The 24,487-nt window shown below is 43.1% G+C and overlaps 2 protein-coding genes across 2 annotated transcripts; one reads left to right on the top strand and one right to left on the bottom strand.

The window, feature by feature from the left end:
• Positions 1–11,563: 11,563 nt before the first annotated feature.
• On the bottom strand, positions 11,564–14,606 carry ing2 (inhibitor of growth family, member 2). Its single transcript, XM_034557848.1, has 2 exons — positions 14,206–14,606; positions 11,564–12,955 (listed from the first exon to the last, which is right to left on the bottom strand). Exons 1-2 carry the CDS (start codon positions 14,348–14,350, stop codon positions 12,255–12,257), a joined length of 846 nt encoding a protein of 281 aa, XP_034413739.1. The 5' UTR covers positions 14,351–14,606; the 3' UTR covers positions 11,564–12,254.
• A 2,493-nt stretch (positions 14,607–17,099) lies between these two features.
• si:ch211-212k18.7 (macrosialin) lies at positions 17,100–24,474 on the top strand. The gene is made up of 6 exons (XM_034556989.1): positions 17,100–17,262; positions 18,541–19,262; positions 19,636–19,755; positions 21,732–21,798; positions 22,180–22,353; positions 22,829–24,474. The coding sequence occupies exons 1-6, from the start codon at positions 17,205–17,207 to the stop codon at positions 22,966–22,968; spliced, it is 1,281 nt and encodes a 426-aa protein (XP_034412880.1). The 5' UTR covers positions 17,100–17,204; the 3' UTR covers positions 22,969–24,474.
• The last annotated feature ends 13 nt before the right edge of the window (positions 24,475–24,487 follow it).

Below are 24,487 nucleotides of genomic sequence, written 5' to 3'. Positions count from 1 at the left end.
CTGCTTGTCTGATAATGTAATTTACATTTGGTTTCAATTGTGTTAGGGGAATAAGAGTGTGAATCATGTGCCTAGTTTTTCTTGCAGCAGGTTTACTATAAACATCCCATCGTTTTTAGAGCTGCACACTTTGCCCTAAAGGCATGAGAGCTTTGAGCAAGGACACCTTAACTGCTCCTTGACGGAATAAAACAAAAGTCCCTTGCACTCCCTTTATCGTCTCATCCAGACAAACGGCTCTGGAACCATGAGCTCTGCATCTCAACAGTCGGGAGCTGCTTGGTCTGCAGGGACAGCTCCCCGATGAAGGTCTAAGGAAGAACACGTTATTGTGAGTACAAGTGATGGACGGGGAATTAGAAACTGGTGGGCACAGAATATATAAGTACAATTCAAACAGTAAGCAAATATACAAAGTATTTTTAAAGGCTCGTTAAAAATGTGTCATTGGGGGAATCAGTACTAATGACTCCCATTTCTAAAATGCTGGTTATAGACCAGAAAACCTCCTGGCTGAAACACTACATGTTGACCACATTATTGTTCTACTACTTATAACTAACAGCATATCTGTGCTGACCAAAGCAACAAGTGAACTGATATTATTCCGCCACATTCCCAATAGACGAGCTGTTATGGATACAGATGTTAGCCAATTAAGGCAATGGTGGAAAGTAACCAAGAACAAAAAACATCCAACAAAAAGTTTGTAAATTAGTAGTTCGGTAGATTATTTCTCTGTTATAACAATGCTTCTTGGCAATACATTTGATAAGGTTGGAAAAACTGTTAATTGACTTTTTAAATGGTGCCTCATTTGTAAGGAACATGCATGTGGGATGAGCCCATAAAAAATGTGCCAACGCCAAACAGCTTATTCTGCTGCTATTGACTCTTGTGTTGAGTGTCCGGTAGCAGGGCCCATTGACCCCCAGGTGATGTCGATCAGGCTCCTGATTGTCTGATCTTGATAAAGCCCGTTCGATAGGCCAACTTCAAGGAGGTGTAACGCAAAGCAAGTTGCGGCATTATTTGGAGTGAGACCTAGTACCATCTCCAAACTGAAGGCCACGTTCTATGGGGGATGTCAGAGACGGACCGAAGTGGGTGTCCCAAGAAGCCCGGTTCCTCACCCTTTCAGCACTTGTGAACCGTAGGCTGTGTTCTACGATATGGCACACGGAAACATGAGTTGGGAGTAGAGACATGGCCGAAAGTCCTGACCTGAACCCACTTGAACACTTGTGGGATCAGCTTGGGCGTGCTCTTCGTGCTAGCGTGACCAACACAACCACGTTGGCTGACTTGTGACCAGCAGGAGGAGGATGGGCCAGGCCAGGCTGTTAAATTAATAAATTGTAAAATGGCCAATGTCTTGTTTCTTCCTTTCTACTGATAGACTTCAATCTACCAAACAAGAGTCGATAGCAACATTCTTGGATTTTGAAAACAACCAATTAACTCTGCTTTGGGTAATAAGATTTGGGGGTGGCCTTAACTTGCACTTATAAGCACCACATTGTGGTCATTTCATATCCACAAGCCCCTCTTTGAATATGAAAAGGTTCCATTTCTCTACCTTGATTTAAAGTTTTTTTAAAAATAAAGAGAAAAGACTGAATTCTGTCCAACTGCCAATTGGGACCATTTCTGCTATTAGGCTTAGGACACTTGGCACACGATCAGTCCATGGAAATGTAATCAAAATGGCATCTTCATACGGAAAGAAACATTTGGACTAAATACCTAACCAGCCTTTTTGTGTGAATAAGCAGGAGGACCATGATTGACTTTAGCAAAAAAGAAGCCATTTATTTAACACCAATATTTGTAATAACAATATACAAACATATTTACACTCTTGAAACAAACAATCAACATTGTGCATAATATAAAATCCTGACAAATGAACCATAAAGGAGAACATAGAAAAACCCTAAAATACAGTTCAACATATTAAAAGCTTGTGTAAGGGCATGTGTCCTCTTCTTTTTGTCTCAAACACACAATGTACTTTTCCTCCCTACCAATGGACTGTCAAGATTAAATGCCTCTCCTATAAAGGCGGACTGGGAAGGTGACATAGAAGAAGATATGTGGAACTGTGCTTTACAAAGAGTGAATGACGGTTCTTCTTGTGCAAAACTTGGCATAATACAATTCATAGTTCTGCATCAAGCTCATTTTTCAAAAGCAAGATTAGCTAAGATATATACCCTAACTCAGATGCTAGTTGCAACAGATGCCGTTACACCAACTTAACTCCCATGTTCTGGTCCTGCCGTGCTCTGACATCTTACTGGTCTATGATCTTTAAAACACTTTCTGATGCTCTTAATATTGATCTCCGACCCAATGCAGCTTCAGCTATATTTGGTGTCACAGATAGAAAACACTGTACAATAACAAAAAGCCATAAAAACATCATGGCACTTCTTGCTTGTAGAAGAATATTGTTGCATTGGAAATCAACAAACCCACCCAAGACGTCTATGTGGTTTGGTGACCTGATGCAATTCATACATTTAGATTTTTTACATGTCTGTTTGTATATGTTAACAAAAGATGAAAAACAATGGAAATATCAGTTAAAGTACATGTTTACTGTGTTATGTACCTGTCAATATTTCCAATAAAAAATACATTTTAAAAAAAAAGCCTCTCCTGCTGCCTCTGAACATGCTTCATATTGTCCCTGCTTCAAGAGCCTGGTCCTCGACCTCTGACCCTTCAATAGGAGCGAGCTCTGGTCTCGGTGGTGTCTGCCTCTCCACTATCGTCTCCTTCCTCCTCCACCTTCTCCTCTTCAACTGCCCGGCTGCCAGCTTCAGATGAGAAAAACAACTAAACAGGGTACAGTTATTATTATGACAACCAGTATGTTGCTTCTCACCTTCCAGCCAGCTGCACTCACCGTTTTTAAGAGAGGTGGAACGGAGGAGCTTTAAGGTGCTGGTTGCATTTGAGGGAAATGACGGACTTTGCCAGACGCAACTTTAGAAGCCTGTTTTCCTCCAACATGTCAGCACTTCGTGGGTTGCTGCAAGGCCCCTCCTCCACCATCTCCTCCTCCTCTTGCATGGCCTGCTCGTCCTCCTCCTGCAGCTCCATGTCCAGCCCTGTCGACATTGGTACGGTGGGGTTTGCCCTCTTGGTCAAGCTCTGCATGGCCATGAATAAGATGTTTGTCCAGTCTTGAGCTTTTATATTTACATCCCAAGACTGGAAAAGGCTCTAAGCGAATATTAACTTAACCCGTTGACAGGCCGAGCAGGATCCTTCGCTCCTGTAGGTTTGCCTCCATATGTGATGGCTTGAGGGTTCATGGGACAAGGCCCCATGAACCCTCAAGCAGCAGCTCGGAGCTTTCGGGGGTGTCATTTCTGAAAGAAAAAAAGAATGTTATAAATCATTATACAAAAAGTATCTGGAATTTCCCACTGCCATGCATACCAGTTAATCCATAGGCCAAGAGGAAATTACTGTAACAATCTCAGTTTCTTAGCCCCTTGGGTTATTGAGGTTTCTAGGCCAATCATAGACCAAATGTCATACATAAATCATTATCCAAAAAGTGTCCCGAATGTCCCACTGCCAGTCACACAAATTACATTGGGTTTGATTGGGAAAAAATCCAGAGTGAACACAGCTTCCTTATATCTCACCTGACCGACCAGGATTATTTTAAAGTGAAACCAATGGTGTCTGGTCTCCTCCATTGCCTCCCCCAGTGGATCCACGAGTTCCACTCTGTTGGGTCTGGTAGGTGCAGAGAGGCCCCTGATGATCCTGCTGGACGGGTTAAATGAGCGCCTGAGGAACACCTTGATCTCAACCCCTCTCCTTCCAAACGTCCTCCTCAACCGGTCTGCGACCACCGACTTCCACTGCAGGTCAGTAGAGCTAAATTAAAGATGTCATTTTAAATTCCACTCTTACAAAAGAATTTAGTATATAGCGAAGAAACAGAAATGTTACAGCCTGGAGCTGTTTCCTGTTTATGCTTCCTCCTTTGCCAGACTTTATAGTTGTCTCTCTGCATCCAGGCAAGTGGGTTTTGCTAATTGTCAAGACTTCAAACTTGTCCAGACTGCCAACTAGCAAAGTATGATTCATCACCCAGGCAACACTCCATAGACTGTGTGCTCTATGCCACTCTAGCCAACAGCTTGGCGCTGTGCATGGGGATCTCAGCCTCCATGTCCCCCAGCTGTTGGAAACGCTGCTGTATATTTGGTCTCTGAACACACACATTCAGTTAACGTTGGATTGCAATGGGCCAAACACAACCAGATTGTTATGCAATGGAATTCCGTGGACATGAGGGGCGGGGCTTGTGTGCTGCTGTCTGACCACCGAAACCCACGTCAGGAAGCAGCTGTTGGTCCAGGCTTGTCTCTCTTGTCTCTGCCCTCTCTATCTGGAGGCAGCACACTCCGAGAACAGGCTCTGGACCCCCTTTGGTAATAATAATTCAGTGTGAAGCTCATAAGTCCAGTGGAGAGCTGGTCAAAAGTGAACCGACCGTACATGGCGGTGCTACGGCTCCAGTAAGATTTGGATCAAAAATGAAATAAGACATTGTTCTACTTGCCAGATTAGTTGAAATGAAAATAGGCCAGCAGTATGTGTTTGTTTTCTTGTTCACTTCTTTGATGTTTCTTCTCCTCCATACCAGCTTTGGAGATGTCGGAGACCCTGCTGCTCTTCTGCAGGAACACTAACACCAGAACCCCACTGCAGGGTCCGCCGTGCATCACCCACCCTGTGAGACTGTGTTTGTGTCCACATTGGGTCTTGTACAAAGAACAAAAAGTAGTTATTTATCAAAAAGAAAATCCTAAAACAATAATAATACTAATAATAATACATCGAATTGATATAACGCTTTTCAAAACACACAAAGACGCTTTGCATAAGGCATAGACATATAGAACAAAACTATATAGAAAGACGAAGAGCAAACAAAACAAACAAACAGAACATTTCAGGTAAAAAAGAAAACTTGAGAAGCTCTGAGGAATGAGTCGTGTAGTGGAGGGTAGAGTGCAGTGGTCAGCAGGTAAAGGTGAGTTTGAAGACGTGGGTTTGAGGGCTTGTTTGAATGATGATGGGCTTGGAGCATGACGGATGTGAATGGGGAGGGCGTTCCAGAGGGGGGTGCAGCAGCTGAGAAGGCCCTGTCACCCCAGGTCCGGCGCTTGGTCCTGATGGTCTTCAGAGTGTTTGCACCGGAGGACAACGGGGTAGGGCTTGGAAGGGGAGGAGGTCTGAAAGCTAGGGAGGGGGCAGGTTGTTTAGGACTTTGTAGGTGGTGAGTAATATTTTAAAGTCTATCCTGAATTTGACCGGGAGCCAGTGAAGGTTGCGTAGGACCGGGGTGATGTGGTCATACCGGCGGGTGGAGGTGAGCATTCGAGCAGCAGAGTTCTGAACATACTGAAGTTTGTTGAGAATTTTGTTGGGAGATCCGAAGAGGATGCTGTTGCAGTAGTCAAGTCTGGAGGTTATGAATAAGAATTTCAGTGGTCAGGAGGACCAGGGAGGGCCGGAGGCGTGCAATGTTCCTGAGATGAAAGAAGGCAGTTTTGGTGATGTGGTTGGCGTGGGGTAGGAAAGAGAGGGTGGGGTCAAGGATGATACCGAGGTTGCGGACCTGGGTGGAGGGGGTGACGATGGAGCCATCAATATTGAGAGAGAAGGTCTGGGCTGAGCTGGTAAGGGAGTTACGGCCAATGATGAGTATTTCAGATTTATTGCAGTTGAGTTTCAGAAAGTTCTGTTGCATCCATCATTTTATATCAGAGAGACAAGTGGAGTGGGTGACTGATGGTCTTGGAGGAGAAGTAAAGTTGGGTGTCGTCAGCGTAACAGTGGAAGTCAAGACCATGACTACGGATGATTTGTCCAAGGGGAAGGATGTAGATGAGGGGACCAAGCACAGCACCTTGGGGGACACCGTGGGTGACTGGGGAGGTTGAGGATGTACAGTTGTTTATGGCAATAAATTGATGTCGGTCTGAAAGATATGAGGTGAACCAGTAAAAGGCAGTGCCAGTTATGCCAAGGGAGTACTGGAGACGTGAAAGGAGGATGGAGTGAAACAAGTAAAACAAGTGCATGTTTCTGAAGTAGAGGAAGGGGTGCAGGGTTTCAAAGATGTGCAAATAATTCAAAAGATATTGTTGGAAGAAAGCTGAGAAGAAAAATTACATATATTTTGTTCATGAGTGGGGTCTTTCCAAATGTCGAATATAATGAAATGTCAGTATGTACACATACGCTAGATTGCTATTTCTCTAAAATTCTCAGTGTTAAATTTCTTAATGAAAACAAAAAAATTTAATAGTATCTTGACTTTAAAGAATAAATGAGATTTGCGCCTTTTTTTTTTTAATGCTTGACATTAATATTGAAAGTTAGACTTTTCTTCTCAACATTTCAACTTTATCCTCCACATTTCCACTTTGTACTCGAGTTGGGTTTAATTCAACCCAACCTTCATCACATCCTGCCCACTGACCAATCAGATGATATCTGAAACAAGAAAGTTTAATAAACACTAACAACTTAATGAATGGCGATTCTACCTGCGTGTATTAATTGCACACTGTTGGGAAAACATTTAATTAAATCCGTAAATCATAAATGCGACATTTCAATCTGGTATTACTTCTGACTCTGTACTTTTGTAGAAAGAGAGATTCCCATGTCTTTTTTTTATTATGAAGCAGGTTCCAGACAGAAGGTGAGGCTAAAGAAATGTCATGACCCCGTGACACGAAATAATTTGCTCCTAATTAAATGTATTATGTCTGTCCCAAATCTGATACCAAACTGTATGTATCAGTGAGTAGTTATCATTTTGATTTATTGACACCCTGGAGAGAAGAGAATGTGGCACAAACACTTACTGCATGATATTTCAGAATGTGTTTAGCATCAGGAGCGTCCTCCTGTGATGGAGTCTGGCTCCCTCTGCTGGCAGCTGTGTGCCGCTGCATCAGAGCTGGGCGGGGCTTGTGCAGCGTGGACGCCCCTTCCTATGCATTCCAGGTCTCACCCTTTTGGATATAAATATATCTGTTAATTTTGAGTTCAGTGTTTGGTCTTCGTTTTATCTTTTGTACTCTGATTCAATCAGAAAACTGGTTCTGGAAAGTGAAGCCAATGAGGAAGTGCTTTAAGCTTGCACTCTGGCCATCTGATTGTATTAGTATGTTCTACTTGTCCTGTGCTTCACATACACATGTTATTGGATACTGTTGTATATGGAGTCTATGAGACAATGACTCTACTTCTCTTGATTTATTCCCCCAGTAAACATTGTAAACATGAGTTTATGGTCTCAATCTCTAGTTTCAAGTCTTCTTCAATACAGCGTGATGTTCATTTAGTAAATTATGGTCATTTAGAGTCACACAGACCATAAAGCAGGGGATGCTTTAGGGCGGGGCTACAAGGTGATTGACAGGTCTCTTCCATGGTGTTGGTCTGGGAGTTTGTTCTCAGTTCATGAAACTTAATTGTAACACTTTAGTTGCTTGTTGCCGCCCACAGCCCCCTTTTTTATGCGTTTTAACCAGGTATAACCAGGAAAATAAAAACAAAATAATATAATGATGTTTCTTTTTTTTAATGCTGTATTTGCATGTATTGAACCCCATTAGTAATATAAAAGTGAGATATATAGTCTGGTACAGATGGTGCCCGATAGGCCCAAATGCCCATTTTGGAGACCTAAACTGTCTTTACTAACGAGGCTCCAATTCTGTTCTGCTTCAATAACTTCACGTTATTTTTACAAGGCAAACCTGAAACTTTTGAATGTATGCTGTGTGCCATCTTAGTTTAATCTTAACCAGTAACATATAGGCTGATATTTAGACATCTGAAGTGTTTTCTTTTTATTGTAGCAGCCTGTTTCCACAGAGACCCGGTTCAAACACCGTAAAGTATGCAAGTATGCTCAAAAGGCAGCATTCTTATGACAATATAAACTTTATTGGGACAGTATAAATATTCAGTTTAACCCGTGACAGCTGGTTAGGCAGGAAGGAGGCGTTAACAGACGGGGGGCCATGACAGGCACCGCAAACAACTTAAAGAAAAATAAGAACAAACAAAAGACCAAGGCAGCGTCCCACTAACTAGGAAAGAAATAAAACTTGAAAAAAAGTATTATTATTATTATTATTAGCATCTTTTGTCACTTCTGACAAACCCAATATGGCGACAACCGAAATGTTGAACTAAATGCTTCAAACCAATGGGTGACGTCACAGTGAACACGTCTTCCACAGTCTATGGCACAGACATATAACAAAAAGTCTGTTGACACGTTATTAAATTCCTGTTTTCTGTTAGCGAGGTTGTGAATGACAGAGCTCACCAAGCCCCCTGTCATGTCGGACCTCCCAGGCTCGTCTGGTGTATGATTTGATAAAGCGGAGCTACCTAAGGAGACAGTTATTCCCTGTCCTCAGCATGAGGGCCGTCTTCTGGAGGACGGGCGGACTCACCCGGGCCTTTCAGAGACCAGGTGAGGGTTAATCTGTGAAATACAAGGGAAAAGTCTGCAAAGATTGGGACAAAGTTACTGGGGGAAAAAAACTGATCTTCAAAAAACAAAAATGTCGTTAAAATACATATGTTGACATGAACTGAACTGAATAAATAAAAAAATGTAAAAGTAAGTTAATAAACCCAAATGTGGCGTTGCAGAGCTCATCTGGTCCCGTGGGATCTCGACTCAAAGGTCAAAGAGTTGCTCCGAGACCTTCAGCCTGATGGGACGCCGCACAGAGAGACTGGAAACACACGTTGGCCCGCATCGTCTTCTCCGTGACAACAACATTGACATTTTACTGGGAGAGGGAGATCTTAGTGCTGGTACTCTTTTACACTAACCTAATCTTCATTCTGAGCTTACTTATGAATCCAAATTCCATCCTGGACCGAATTCAGTTTATTTTGTATAGCCCAAAATCATAAATTCCAAAATATCCTCAGAGGGCTTTACAATCTGAACACATACGACATCCCTGACCTTTGACCTCACATCGGATCAGGAAAAACTCCCCAAAAATAACCTTTGACAGGGAAAAAAGGGAAGAAACCTTCAGGAGAGCAACAGAGGAGGATCCCTCTCCCTGGATGGATAGATGAATAGATGTCATGTGACCAGATGAACAGAGTTACAGAGTTACAATACATTCAATGAATATGACAGAATGTATGAATAATTAGTAGTAGGCATGGACCATAATCCAGACATCCACAATCCATGAAACAGAAGGAGGAAGAGAGGAGAGGGATCAGCAGGGCCACGGCAGGAGGCATCGCGAAGGAGGCCAGACCCTTGAGGCAGGAGGCACAGAGAAGGAGGCAGGGCCAATTAGGAAGGAGGCCAGAGGCTGGATTCAGGAATCAGGAGCAAGGAGCCAGGACCAGCATCAGACACCTCCAGGTCCAATGGACCCTATGAGACGTGAAGTCACAACGACTCCGGGGAGGAAGCAGAGTTAATAAGGTGCAATGGAGAGATGTAAATTCATCCATAAGGAGAGAGAGAAGAGGAGATAGGTGCTCAGTGTATCCTAAAACATCCCCCAGCAGCCTATAAGCCTATAGCAGCATATCAAGGGGCTGGACCAGGGCAAACCTGATTCAGCCCTAACTATAAGCACTATTAAAGAGGAAAGTCTTAAGTCTATTCTTGAATGAGGTGACTGTGTCTGCCTCCCGGACTGAAAGTGGAAGCTGGTTCCATAAAAGAGGAGCTTGATAACTGAAGGCTCTTGCTCCCATCCTACTTTTTAGGACTCTAGGAACCACAAGTAGCCCCGCATTTAGTGAGCGCAGCTCTCTAGTGGGGCAATATGGTACTACAAGCTCCTTAAGATATGATAGTGCATCACCAATCAAGGCTTTGTAGGTGAGGAGAAGAATTTTAAATGTGATTCTTGATTTTACAGGGAGCCAGTGCAGAGCAGCTAATACAGGAGTCATGTGATCTCTTTTCTTAGTTTTTGTGAGTACACGAGCTGCAGCATTCTGGATCAACTGGAGGGACTTAAGAAACTTATTAGAGCAGCCTGATAATAAGGAGTTGCAGTTATCTAGTCTGGAAGTATCAAACTAAGACACCTGTCTCTAGTTCTTCTCAGCCCTGTATCATAGCAGTTCAATCAGGGAGAGACCAGTTAGATAAAGAAAGGATGCATTTTTATTGTTAACAGATGATATGAAATGATGAAGTCTCAGAGTCTGTGGCGCTTGGACTCTGCGGGGAGATTTGTAATTGAGGGCCGACGCCCCGATCAGCAATGAGATAGATCCCCGTGGAGTCCAGACCTGGTGGTGATGAGCTGATAGAATGATGAGTTGATGAAGCTGATGGATCCGTGAAGACTGGGCTGCGATGGGGAGGTGGAGGGGTGCGTTACTTTAGCATGAATGAGAGACAGTCATATTTAAATGAGACAGCACCAAGATGATTGGCTAACCGTGTCATTGTTTCCGTGTGCTTATTGGATAGAGGGGATCAGCTGATCTGCGCAGCTGGTGTCATGATTGACGGCGCAGAACAATGACAGCAAGTAAACAATGAGTGAGCATGCGTAAGGAATGATTGGCAGGAATGTGAGGAATAGATGGCGGGCTGACGCGTATGGCCTTCCTGTCTGACTTGCACTTATAGCTCCATTTGTTTGTATGCTGCTGTACCTCTTCAGAGTGATACATACACAGAAAACAGCTGCGTGTGCCCACAGCTAGCATAACAAACCCAATAAGGGATTCTGTACTCAGTTTTAAATGTGTGGATGTGAAAATGCTTTTACATTTATAATATTTAGTGTTTGCCCTGACAGCCTTCAAGAGAAACTCCAGGAGCATCTGTGGCCATGGAAACCTGTGGATAGACGTCTAGGCTTCACATGACCGAGGGAGGAAGCAGCCGTCCTGCTGTCAGGTGGCAAACACACTCTAGGGCTAAAAACAACTGTTTCCTCAAGGCTCTTTCACATTAAGGTGTGAAAGCACTTTCCAGAAAGGGAATTCAATGCAGTGAAGGGTTGGACTAAAAGAGGTAAATGGAATTGAGTCTATTTTTTAAGTAAAAAAAGAAAAATGCAGAGAGCTGAAGTGACTTCTAGGTTTATTGCAATTTGGGTGAGCTGACTCTATAATGCAAAATGCTAGATTTCTCTGTGATTCTTATTTAGAGGCCTCTGAATCAAGAATCATGTCATTAGAATGTGTCGCCTCTCTAGCAGTGATAACTACTAAATATGAGCATATTAGACACTAGTGAACTTCTTCAATGAGTTGAGCTAAGTTGTTAAGAGGAACAACTCATCACAATACTTAGGATTAGATCAGCCGGTTGGTCCTTATACATACATAATATGACAATGATGAATGTCTCTTTCAGCTATCTAGTAAACACGGCTCATGGGGCTAAATAAAGAATATTGATATGAACAACCATTTTGGCTAATGGCGCAGCAGACGGTCCTGATTGGTTCAGGCCGTGCAGAGAAAAGACAACTGAACGGTGACCCAATGACTATACTTTGTTTTAATGAATATAAAAAGACATTTACACAATAGTGATAGTGAAAACATTGAGTCCACAAACATGACGTCCTATTCCAGTGTCCCATCAACATTCATCTCCTCTATTAAATATCAATCTCTTGTAAACATATTACATCTGGAGGTTATTCTCTACGAGCCGTTGTTGTATAGAGACACTGATTTCAAATTAATTACGTGCTATTAAGAAAGTTAAAATAAGGGGGAGGGTCGGGTCGGGGGAAGTTTTGATTGGCCATAACTGATGAAACGTTCTTTTCCTTAGCAGGATCACCTTGTGTTTAAATAGGACCTTGTCCAGAATGAAAAGGGAACAGAAAACCAAAAGATGCTTTCTTTTTTTTCTTGAAGTAAATCAAAATACAAAATAAAGCGAAACACTTGAGGAAGATGGCAGCTTCAGGCTGATGGTTCCTGCAGCAGCTGGACTGCCTAAAGACTACAGCACAGTTATAGCCAGAGGGAACAATCAGTGATGTAACAGCACAAGTTCAATCACAACTTGTCCTTGATTAATGAGAAGCGCTGCTACTAATGGTGTTCGATTGTGCTCTTACAACATCACGAGTACTGTTATCAACTACGGCTGATGGTCTCAGCCCTCAGGCTGAAGACATCTTCCAGACGAGTGAGGGGCGGCTGAAGACGGGTCACTACCTGGACCTGCGGTCTTTTCTGTTTTTGTCAAGGCTTTTGTCCATGGTCTTTTCGTGGTCCCCTCTGCATTTGGGGCAGTACCACTTGCCCTTGGGCTTGTAGGTCAGCCCCACGCAGGAGAAGTGGAACCACTCGATGGGGCACTGGTCGTTGTCGCAGCCGATCATCTCGCCGTACGACACCTGCTCGCAGAGGCAGTAGGTGGGCTCGTTGGGGTCGATGGCGAAGTCGACCGGCGAGGCGTCCCGCTCCTGTTTGGCCTTGCGCTTTTTCTTCTTCGCAGACTTGGACTTCTTCTCCCGGGGCGGAGGGATGGACAGCTCCTCCACCGGGTCGTCCACCAGGGAGCCGTTGGCTGACGGGTGGCTGGAGTCACGGCTCTCGCTGTTGCGCTGGCGTCGCGGCCGACGGGCCGACGTGCGCTCGGGTGCCGGGGAGTCCTGGATGCTGGTGCGGCGCTCCATCGTGGGCCGCTCTGCCTCGCTGGGCTCCTGGAGGCAGAGGGAGTGCGAGTCCATCTGGCGGGAGCGGTTCTCCACCAGCTCCGTCATCTGGGTCACCACGTGGATCTTCTCGTCGCCCAGCTCCTGGCTGACGATGAGTGCTCTCTGCAGCTGGATCTGCAGGCGCTTCCTCTGAGCTGCGTCCTGCTCACCTTTGTACTTCTCAAACACGTCATCAACCTCCTTCAGCACCTCTGCAAAGTAGAATACAAAGTACTTTTACTAATTAATGACACAGGTGATACTTCACAAATAAATAAATACAAATAACACCATGAGAAATAAGTGTTTCTTAATGTTCCTTGACAGAAGGATGTTCATGTAATGAAAGGGGCTCCTTTTGGATGGACCAGCAGGAGTTTATGCCCAATTAAAGTCCAGCATGCATCTGACTTTTCAAACGGGCATCGAGGAACACGAATGCAGCGTTACCATTGGCAACAGCAGGAGGAGGAGCGCTCAGCCGCAGTGAGTTCCTGCTTACAGGATATGACGTCAGTCAGATGTGGAAAGGGGTTGCCTAGAGGAGCAGCTATCCGGCTCTGCGACTCTCACTCGACGGAGCGGAGCGGAGGTGCAGACGCTGCGCCGCCGCTCGGAGGCGTTAAATCGAGCGTCTAAATGTCCAAATGCAACGCGCCTTCCTGGTGTGGGCACATGTCGGTAACGGAGCGTGTCGGTAACGGAGCGTGTCGGTAACGGAGCGTGGCTGTGAGCCGCCGCAACAGAACGCCTCCATGAGGATCGTTTTGTTGTTCCTCTCGTTTAAAAACACGGCAGTGCATGTTCACCATGGTTCTCGGGCAATGATTCACACCTCGATGAACACCGTGTATTGTCTTCTCCACGTCCGGGCTCCGGCGGACCGTGTGCACACCAAGCAGCGTTGTATTCAAATAAACGCCCGAGTTTAGTCGTTGTTCGCCCTCCTATTCGCACAATAATCCTCCGCGGTGGGCGGCTGTGTGTACCTGTTAGAAAAGTTTAGATTTGATTATCTTCTGGTGCTTATTTGGGGATTCTGTTAAAGCCGAATTTGCTATCGGACACCCAGTACTCAATGCGGACCTCGTATCTGGATGTAATGCATGTGGACTCCTGCTGAGTGTAAGAAATAACCAATATCCCGATTTCCTCATTGAGTTTGGTGTCACCGAGCAAACGTTCCGGAGTGGACCCCGGGTATGCTAACTGCCGGCTGGCTGCCCGGCTCCTCCACAGAGGGGCTCGCCTCCGCATTCACACACATTCCGCTTCGCAACATCACTGTTTATCGAAGCAACGTGACATATTTGAACAAGGGGCGCTCGGGTTTTTGCAAAATGGGAACGCAAGGCTCGCGCCTGCTCCACCATTTCAACACACCCTGCACAGACTGCAGTTCCCGTTCGCCAATTGTACACCCGCAGTTGTAATGAAGGATAGAAACACGTAAACACAGTACCTTGATACTTTGCATCAATTTCTCGAAGCAGAGAAACATTTCTTTGTATGTCCAAAGGCAGAGACTCCACACATTCCAGATAATCCTCCACATAGTTGACCAGTTGTTGCGACTTGTCGGCATTTGGGTAGTGGTGGCCTAACATCGTCTTTACGATGCATAGAGGCGCGACAAGAATATGGCGGAAATGTGAAAATATATACTGTTAAAAGCAAATGCTTGGCGACTTTGCAGCTTGTAGGGCAGTCCCAGGCAGCAGTTCACTTCAAACAAAACTCAGGCCACTGCGCATGCGGGAGTATTTTCCTTTTATGGTATTGTACAGTTTCCTCTTATTTGTCGTCACTGGAGGCGGGCACAATTGGGTTTACGGCCTCGGGATTGGCAGAGAGTGCCCTCATTATCATAACCGTTTTCCCGGGAAATTAAACCAATGGGGAAATTGAAAACACAGAGCTGCCGTAGTTCAGACGGAGACCAAATGTATTTTTCATATTATATTTGTGTTTCATATTAGTGCAGAACAGCAGCATAAGTGTTTTGTATGTGTTATTTGTAATAATGATTGTGTTTCGAGCTTGTCAGGATTCAACTTACTGCAATGTTTACACATTATTAATGAACTCAACTAATTAACAGCTGAACATGAACTTCTTGTCTTCCAGACAATATTCTCTGATGACTTCTCTTGGCAATCTTTGGTGGTGTGGCTGCCATTTTGGTCTATATGTATGCACAAATTGGGCCTTAAACTAAACATATCAGAACAATAAATTATCTGTATGTATTAAAATAGTATTCTAGCGAGTCATTATTTAATTTCCATAACGAAGAGGGATTTAAGAGACACATTTATATATATATATATAAAAAGAAAAACTGAGCAGCAGAGGGTGACATATTGTAACTTTTGGTCACCAGCATGCATAAGCTACAACAAACTATGCAATTGAATGGTGTCGTTCACTAGTTACTCCTTGCCTGATATTCGTATTTATATTGAATTTGTTGTGAGACCTCATGAGTTTGGTAACTTAGCTCTAATAACCAATCAATGTTACCAAATGGTTAGCAGTTTTCTTCATTTCACATTTCAATATGCAAACTACATAGTAGCCTGAATGGATCTAAATTAGTTTTTTGTATTGTTTTTTTAATGGAACAAGTTGCACAGGTTTTTTCTCAGACTGATATTAAGAAACAGTTGAAAACACTCACACTAACAAGCGTCTGCTATTCACTCAGTCACGAGGTTGAGGGGACAACCGGCCTGACTGACCATACGGCTGCATATGTCAGACGAGCTCATTAAACACTGTCACTGTTAACCACCTGCTTATGAGTGTGTGTGTGTGTGTGTGTGTGTGTGTGTGTGTGTGTGTGTGTGTGTGTGTGTGTGTGCGTGTGTTTGGGAAAAACTTGTTTCCTCTTTTTTGTGTCACATGATGTCAGGAAATGTCCTCAGTGGTCTGTCGACTGCAGATGTTCATGGCAACATTAAGCCTTGTCATATCAATAAACTACATGTATATGTCTACTGCCAATAGTTCTAGTACATTCATTGGCCTTTTCCTACTTTAAGTGTCACTAGCACTGCAACTACCTATACTCCTATATCTACTATAACTATAACTACTACCATTATATATGAAGCTACTCTAACTAGTATCACTACTGCTATTATCATCAGTTCTATACTACAATAATGACTTATTACTACTTCAACTATACATGTTACGAGTATTATGGTACTAATACTTCTACCACTACAAGTATTACTACCACTAGTATACTACTACAGTATAACTAATAGGCCGAGAGCTACTGGCGCTACGTCTTGCAGTGTGCGTTCTGTGCGTGGCCATGAGAAATGTACTCCTCAATGACACGGGAAAGTAATCACATGAAGAAAGTCACGGAGCCGGTCTGGTGTGTGTGCGTGTGTGTGTGCGTGTGTGTGCGTGCGTGTGTGCGCGCGTGTGTGCGTGTGTGTGTGTGTGTGTGTGTGTGTTGGAGCAGTCATTCCAGTTTGACGCCGTTTAGGTTTCGTTTCGGTCCGGTGGAAAATAACACGCGACCTTTCGCTCCTCTTGGGGCCGCCGCCCCCCTACTGCTGTCGGGTAACTTTCGTTTCCTGAGTTGGTGTTAGCAGTTCGCAAGTTTAAAACGAGCCATCAGCACTTCAGTCAATGCTTGCGCTTCCGGTTAGTGCTTTCAAAATAAAACAAAAGCCACCAGTGCCTTTTACTAACAGGACTAACCGCTCTAAAGGCTCTCCTCCAGATTGTAGTAGTTACTGTTATTATTATTGCTATAATCAACGGGTTGGTGTTCCCTCCTGAACGAGCAACTTTCTTGAAAACAATAAGCTGGGTCTTTATTTAAAAAGGCATTGTGTTATATATGAAAAATATATTGTAATTAAAAAATTCGTCAATTGAGTTTACATTTGCAATGTAATGTACTTCCTCATTTAAAAAGGGACAAATGAGGAAGTAGTGTGATCGCATTAAGTGTTAAACCACTTAAGACTCTTTAATCCTTTAATCCCTTTTTGGGGTAAGTAACCCTTAAATTAGGGTCATATTTCACACCACCAACATACATCCAATTCCGAAAAGCCACATTGATTTCATTTGAAATATATTATTTACAAATAGTATTTATTGAGCACTGGCATGAATAAAAAAAAAGGAAATAGATTTGGGTAGTTAAATATTTGTATAACAAAATGTCTCAAGAATACTATCTTGTTCAGGCCATTTGGCTGGCTTCCCCATATCCCCGACTGTAACTTATAAAATGTGTTTCTCTGACAATTCACGACACTTTTACTTTTCTAAATGAGCCGTTTCCGGTGACGTCGTGGGGCTCCGTGAGCTTGACGCGGCAGTTTATTTATCTGTGAAGACGCAGCGCTGTTGTCGCACATTGAGCTTCAGTCGCAAAAGGGCAGCAGTGAACCAGGTTCCGTCAGCCAGTCAGCACCTGTCAAAGAGATGAAGACGGCTGTTGTGTTCGCCTTCATGGCCTTCATGGCCTGCTGGGCGGCCTCAGGTAGGACTCCAACTCCCCAAACGAATGCAACACGTGCGGGACATTTATTAGAGATGTTTATGGATATTGTGGACAAAGCCCGTGTTTCTCTCCACGACGTAAATAAGTGTCGTGCGCGTGTATTGCCTTCATCGAGTTATTATCTACTCTCCGTGGAAAAGAGACAGGACATGTTGTTTTCACTATGAGGGTGACTTCCTGCATTGTTTAGGGAACAGAAGTCTTTCGAGAGTGTTCCAGCTCGGAGTCACGTGTCTGCTCACTTCTTTTTTAGAAGACAGGAGGAATCTGAAACTTGAGTTGAAGCCCACACTCCGGTGGATATTAGCATTATATTTAACGTCATTACCTTTTGGGGTTGTACGTGCAATGTAAGTCAAGTCTGTCACTCAAAGATACATAAATCATATGGTCTCGAATGATGTTTTCAGGTACATTTATATGATGCAATGTTTGCTTAATGCTGAGCACTGACTGGGGGTCAGTTTGTATTTGCTGTTGTATTTATCTGGCTCAAGCTGAGCATGATCAGTAATATTACACTTGTGAAAGCCAACCAGCTGTTGTATCTGAACTCTAATAAATAGTGCTTGAAGTCGCAGAGAAGCTGCGCGGTGCGGACTTGTGTCCTCGATGTGGTGATACCAGTGACGTTATCACATGTGAGGCAGATGTCTGCTGATTAGATTGGAAATTGTCTGCTCACGGTTCAAAGGTCAGCCAACATTAAAGCTGCTCTATTCAGTAGTGTTCACATTCTCAATGGGTTCCATAACTGTGTATTGTGAAAGGGTTCACTTGTATTGATACACCTCCAGATCATTATTATCTAAGTGAAGGTCCCCTCTGTGTGTGTTTGAGCCCGTCTCAGCTCATTGTTTTGGTTTTACAGCCTGAATATTAGCATAGCATCAACATTTCCAGCAGCAGCAGATAGTGGTTTTATGAACCCACTGTAGAAAGACCACATCAGGGACTAGCTGGTGAAGAACAAGTCTGCCTGAAGAGGGAAGTATTTTTCTCAGAAGTTGATGGAGACCAAACTAAAACTGAATGGAGAAAATTGGAAATGCATTCATCAGGTGGCACAAATCCAAAGGAATGATAATGTTGCTCTGAGCCTGCTAGATGTCTCAATAGGCAATTGCTTGCCAACTGGTTAGCCATGACAACTTTTTAAAGCCGACAATATGTCGGAGGTTGTGCTTCCAGCTTGTTTTTGGTATATGTATGAACCTTGAAATAAATGTGTTTCTCCCTCGGTCCTTCTGACTCTAGCGCTGTCATTGGCTGAAGATGAAAATAATTCCTTACCTTCTGCAACCATGAACTCCGCGGAGGAGTTTTACAGTGCTACTAAGACTACCCCCAAGACTACCCCCAAGACTACCCCCAAGACTACCCCCACGACTACTCCCACGACTACCCCCACGACTACCCCCACGACTACCCCCACGACTACCCCCAAGACTACCCCCACGACTACCCCCACGACTACCCCCACGACTACCCCCAAGCCTACCCCCAAGCCTACCCCCAAGCCTACCCCCACGACTACCCCCACGACTACCCCCAAGCCTACCCCCAAGCCTACCCCCACGACTACCCCCAAGCCTACCCCCAAGCCTACCCCCAAGCCTACCCCCAAGCCTACCCCCACGACTACCCCCAAGACTACCCCCACGACTACCCCCAAGCCTACCCCCAAGCCTACCCCCAAGCCTACCCCCAAGCCTACCCCCAAGCCTACCCCCAAGCCTACCCCCAAGCCTACCCCCAAGCCTACCCCCAAGCCTACCCCCACGACTACCCCCACGACTACCCCCAAGACTACCCCCAAGCCTACCCCCACGACTACCCCCAAGCCCACCACCCCTCCCCCTCCCAAACCTACTCCCTCCGTCAACATTACTGTAGGAAACTACACAGTGATGTCGGACACAAATGTGACTTGCCTGGTGGCTCAGATGGCACTACAGATCCGACTGGCAACACCAAAGGTACATTTCACTAGAGCCCCAGCAAAGTTGGTGAACCTAGCTAAATATAGCTGGTTCATATCCAAAAACTAAGGGATTTATTAAACCATTTCTAAAATGTATCAACATAGAAGTTTCTGCACAAGCCTCTGACTCAGCTTTCAGCAAAGCAATTGTCAGTATCTTATTCTCAGGAATTGAAAAACTATTTTCGTGGCATTTTAATTTCTTCATTGTGGTGCATTTGATTGACTGGGAGGGTGGATGCGTGTTGTATTTGTGCCAAATGACAATTGCTAATTCTACTTGACCCAGTAATATTGTTGGTACGTTGTTGAACATTCTGACACAAAGTGGCCATCCAGTTGTCTGATTCTCTCCCTTTATCATCCAGGCCAATGGAACCTTCATTGTTCAGCCAAAGAAGACGAAAGCATTAGGAGGCTGTAAAGGAACCACGGCCAATCTTACCCTTGTCTTCCAAGAGGGCCACATCACCTTCCTGTTCAACAAGGTACTTGTTATGTCCTACAGTAGTTGAGTATTGGAGTGTTGCGTTGAGAGCTGCACATGGGGGCGGTTATGAGGTCACGAGGTCAGTACCGTATCTTGGACCTGCTCACACTGATTTAGCACTCTACTAAAAATCTTGAGTAATCAAATACTGTGCCACAGTTAATTAGTTCAGTCTATTGATGAAAGAAGACATTGTTTGACTGGTAACTTCATAGAGAAGAGTTGTTGAAAAAAGGGAAGTGTAGTTGACAAGCCTGTTCCAGGAGCATGTGACAGGGAGTGCCTCACTCCACAGCGCATCTTCTTTTGTCCAACCAACAATCCCAAACCCAGAGATGTGCACTTTACCATGATATAGAACCGAGAAAAGCAGAACAACCTCACAACGAAAGATCAGGAACTAGTTCATATCTAGCCGTTTTGCTGGAGAAATGATTAATCGGTTATCATAATATTTGCTGATAAATCCAATAGATCCAATCATCGATGTGCCCTCTAAGTTTGATCCCTTTCTAAACCTTTATCGGAACTATTTAGTTTTAGTTGTTACCAATTGCAAGTAATACAAGTTAAGAACAACTCGTTTATTTTTATATAGTCATTTATTCCTTAGCATTCAGAGAACTAGAAGTTTTACTAGTGTAATACCTCACCCCAAGCGTTGGTTTGGCTCAAACTTATGGTGCTTATTAAAGGACACAAACAGATAATTAATTATTAGATTCAAAATGAAAAACTAATTGATTGTTTAATAAAAATGTAACTGCACAACATACAGTTGAGAAACATTATGTTTCATCATATTTTTGTCACATTATGATCTTTGTATTTTCATACTTCTGTACCAGGACCCAGAGGTCTTGGATTCATTGTCTCTTTTGGCACAAATGTCTACTTGGACTGAAAGTTTAACTGATTCAGTTCTGGTCAAGGGTCAAGGGTCAAGGTCACTGTCAGTCCAACCCATTCCTGTGAATGCGATCTCACAAGAAAGCCCCCAGGGAATCTCTGCAAATTGGGCAGAAACTTCCACTTTGAAGTGATGACATTTTGAGGCCGTCATTTTAGTTTTACTGAAAACACTTAACTGCTATTAAGTTTGAGCTTTCAAAAGAAATAAAGAACAAGTGCTATGAATAACACAATAGCTAAAAAAACAAAATAGTGTCAGACAGCAAAACACAGCAAAACAAAGAGGATCGAAGGCGTTCAGGTATTCAACTTGATACCATCTCATCAAACAAACCTGCTCTGCACAGACGAAGCAGATGTATTTGAAAACAAGTTTAAAACAAATCCACTCTACGAAGATTTGCTGTACAGCATGTCAATCTACTTAGTGGCATTACAAGTCAAACTTTAATCAAACTACAATCTGAACAGTAAGTAAGTCCAGTTTATTTATCTCTGTGTGCAGTAAACTACCGTAACTATGTGCAGTAAAACTGTTTGCTGTGAAGGAATCCAGCCAACTATAATACACTCAATGAATCGTCTTATTAGTTCGTGGAAATCCAAACCAATATCTCATAATTAATGACAGTGAGGATTGAATTCAATTTTCAATTAAGTTTATTTTGTATTACCCAAAATCACAAATTACAAATTCCCCTCAGAGGGCTTTACAATCTGTACACATACGACATCCCTGACCTTTGACCTCACATCGGATCAGGAAACACTCCCAGAAAAACCCCTTTGAGGGGAAAAAGGGGAAGAAACCTTCAGGAGAGCAACAGAGGAGGATCCCTCTCCCCGGATGGACAGAAGCAATAGATGTCATGTGTACAGAATGAACAGAGTTACATAAACACATTCAATGAATATGACAGAAATTAATGAATAATTAGTATAAGGCATGGACCACGATCCAGACCTCCACCATCCAGGATGTATGCTCCATGTAGCTCCTTGAACAACCACTTCCATTGGATAACCACTTGGAATGTAAAGTGTCCTATTTCCTGTCCTCAGAGCGCTGATAATACCGTCTACGTTGATGCGCTGTCTTTCAACCTCTCCTACCCCTTAACCCCAGGAGGTAAGTTTGGAAATACTCCAATTTTATTCCAGTGTCTAGTTATGATGTACTACCATTATATTGATTCAACTTCAGATGAATTGGGTCACTGCAATATATCCGTGCGCTTTAGAGGCGGGGCTTGTGCCACGCTGTCCAATATGAACAAAGTCAAGAGGAACCCGAGAGCCAACAGCTTCCTTGTTTGTGTGTCTGTTCGATAACATCAACATAATCTGTGGAGTTACTGGTAATCATGTGATGCCGGTAACAACCAACCTACTTCCAATGCAATGCAGCGTAACCGGTTTAGTTCCATATCTGATCATCGGCATTTGTCGTCATAAGGCCCTGAAAGCACCTGAACATTGCTTTGTGTTGTTGTTGTTGTTGTTGTTGCAGGCCAAACCCGGTACACTGCCAACAACAAGTCGTTGCATCTCTTCCCTGCAAAGGCCGGACACTCCTACTCCTGCAGGCATGAGCCTCTCGAAATGGGGAATGGACTGTACCTTGATGTGGATCAGGACACGATGCAGGCCTTCAATCTGACCAAGAGCGGCGGCTTTGGCTCTCGTAAGTGTGTTCATGAAGAACAATGAGCCAGGGAGCTTTTGGGCTCAGTGGGAGCTTCTTATCAATACATGAAGCTGCTCCTTGGACGGTGCTCTGCAATACGGCGATATACAAGTAGCAGCAAAATGTATTTGTCGCTAGGCAGAATAGCTCCTGCTGTGTTGTGCAGTTTACATTAAAACAAGGTGTTACGAACTGATCATGTGTTTTCTATGTAGAAGCTAAATATCCAAGGTACATATTAAATATGGCTATAAGATCAAGCCAGTGCACTTAAAAGTACAATATAACAAAATAATTAACAAATAATATGTTAATTACTGATGTTACTATTTTCAATGTTTTATTTGCGTGTTAATGATACTAGATGCAGGCAATTTACTGTTTCATCGGGTTTATTAAGTATGGGTTTTATTGTAGAAGAAGTGTGTCTGATTTGTGTGTGTGTGTGTGTGTGTGTGTGTGTGTGTTCCAGCTGAGCCCTGTCCTACAGACCGGCCTGACTACCGCGTTGCCATCGCGGTTGGAGTGACGTTGCTGGTGCTCATTGTCGTAGTGGTGGTGGCCTACCTGCTGGGCCGCAGGAAGAGGACCGATGGCTACCAGTCCCTGTGAGGGGGGCCGGGCCGCCTCACAGTTCAGAGGTCACTCCTATTATAAACCAAAGTCTGTGTGGCGGGGATCTTTCTCCGTGGCTAAAGAGTCCATCCACTAAAATCTAGCATGCCATTTTTCTGTTCTGTTATGCCTTGGTTGACTTAACGTGCTGTTATTAACCAGAGGTTCCAAGTGTGGAGGCTGGAGCGTGCCACTGGAATAATTGTAAGTCTCGAAAGTGGTGATTTATAATCATGCTATTATAAAATAAATTAATCAAATTCATGAAATGAAAGTTTAAAAAAAATTAGTTCATAACATTAGCAAATGAATCCCTCTTTTATATCTTTATAATTGCTGAATGACTCATTTGATTTTAAAATGGACTCTCAAAATTCATTACAATTTTTTTTTTTTGGTGTATCATTCTTTTTCACAATTCATTAGTTTTTTCATTCTTAAAAAAAAGAGTTGTGTTTAATTGAACAACTCCGATGTTTTATTTAAAAAATAATTAAGAACAAATACACTGGTTCAAAACAAGACATCAGAAATGTTAAATACGTTGATCACAATTTAAAATGTTAAAACAGGCTTCAACATCTTTAGTTTGAATTATAGCACAAAAAAACAAGAGAGACTATTTAATAAATACATTTTAAAGCAGCTTTTGTATTATCATTCCAGTGGCACGCTCCATACATAGGAGTTTTTTTCAATATAAGACAACATCTTTTCGATTTAACTTGACAATATTTTGTAATTTTTGTTTTTATGCCAATTAGACAAAGTTACTCATGTATTCTCATCAGGCTGGACAATCCTCTGAAATGTCATTTCTATATTGGAACACTGAAAATGACGATGCTAATAATGACATTCTTTACAGGCTGACATCCTAAATGCATAAAGTAAAAACTGACTAAAATGTGTGTTTAGAATGAGTGCAGGTTATCAGTTTATTAGTGTACAATACTGTGATAATGATGCACTTTTGAAGACTTGCATTTCAGTCTAACCCAACATTACACAAGTAAGCCAGATTTTATCGTTGGTTCTATCTCAATTATATTCAGCTTGTCTAAGGAAATACACGATTAAGTAAATTTAAGTTTTTCCTTCATTGTTTAAAGATTATGTGGAAATGTTTTGTTCCGTTTTTGTTTTTTTAGAATCAAATATTTTGTGCTCGTCTTCTAGGGATTGTATTTTTTTTAAAGAAGGGAAGTTATATCCATAATGTTACAGGTGATCATACCGAGTGTGTGCTGCATTATTGATTATCGCAAAGGGAAAATTACAGGAATGTTCGGCAGGGATTATTAAAACATAGTCAATATTTGCACTGATTGCTGTTCCAACTTGATTGTCTCTGTCATACGTATCTTCATGTAAAGAGATGGCCTGTCTCTGTGGGTCAGTCTGGTCCTGATTAGACTCACAATGAGTAACACATTGATCTCTTTCCTCGCTAACTACTCACACAGTTTACTGCCCAAAATAAAAGGGGAAATACGACTATTCCAGCTGTTTCCAG

This window comes from Cyclopterus lumpus, chromosome 18 (assembly GCF_009769545.1).
Source record: "Cyclopterus lumpus isolate fCycLum1 chromosome 18, fCycLum1.pri, whole genome shotgun sequence".
Taxonomy (NCBI): domain Eukaryota; kingdom Metazoa; phylum Chordata; class Actinopteri; order Perciformes; family Cyclopteridae; genus Cyclopterus; species Cyclopterus lumpus.
This window is presented reverse-complemented; position numbering and strand designations above follow the sequence as displayed.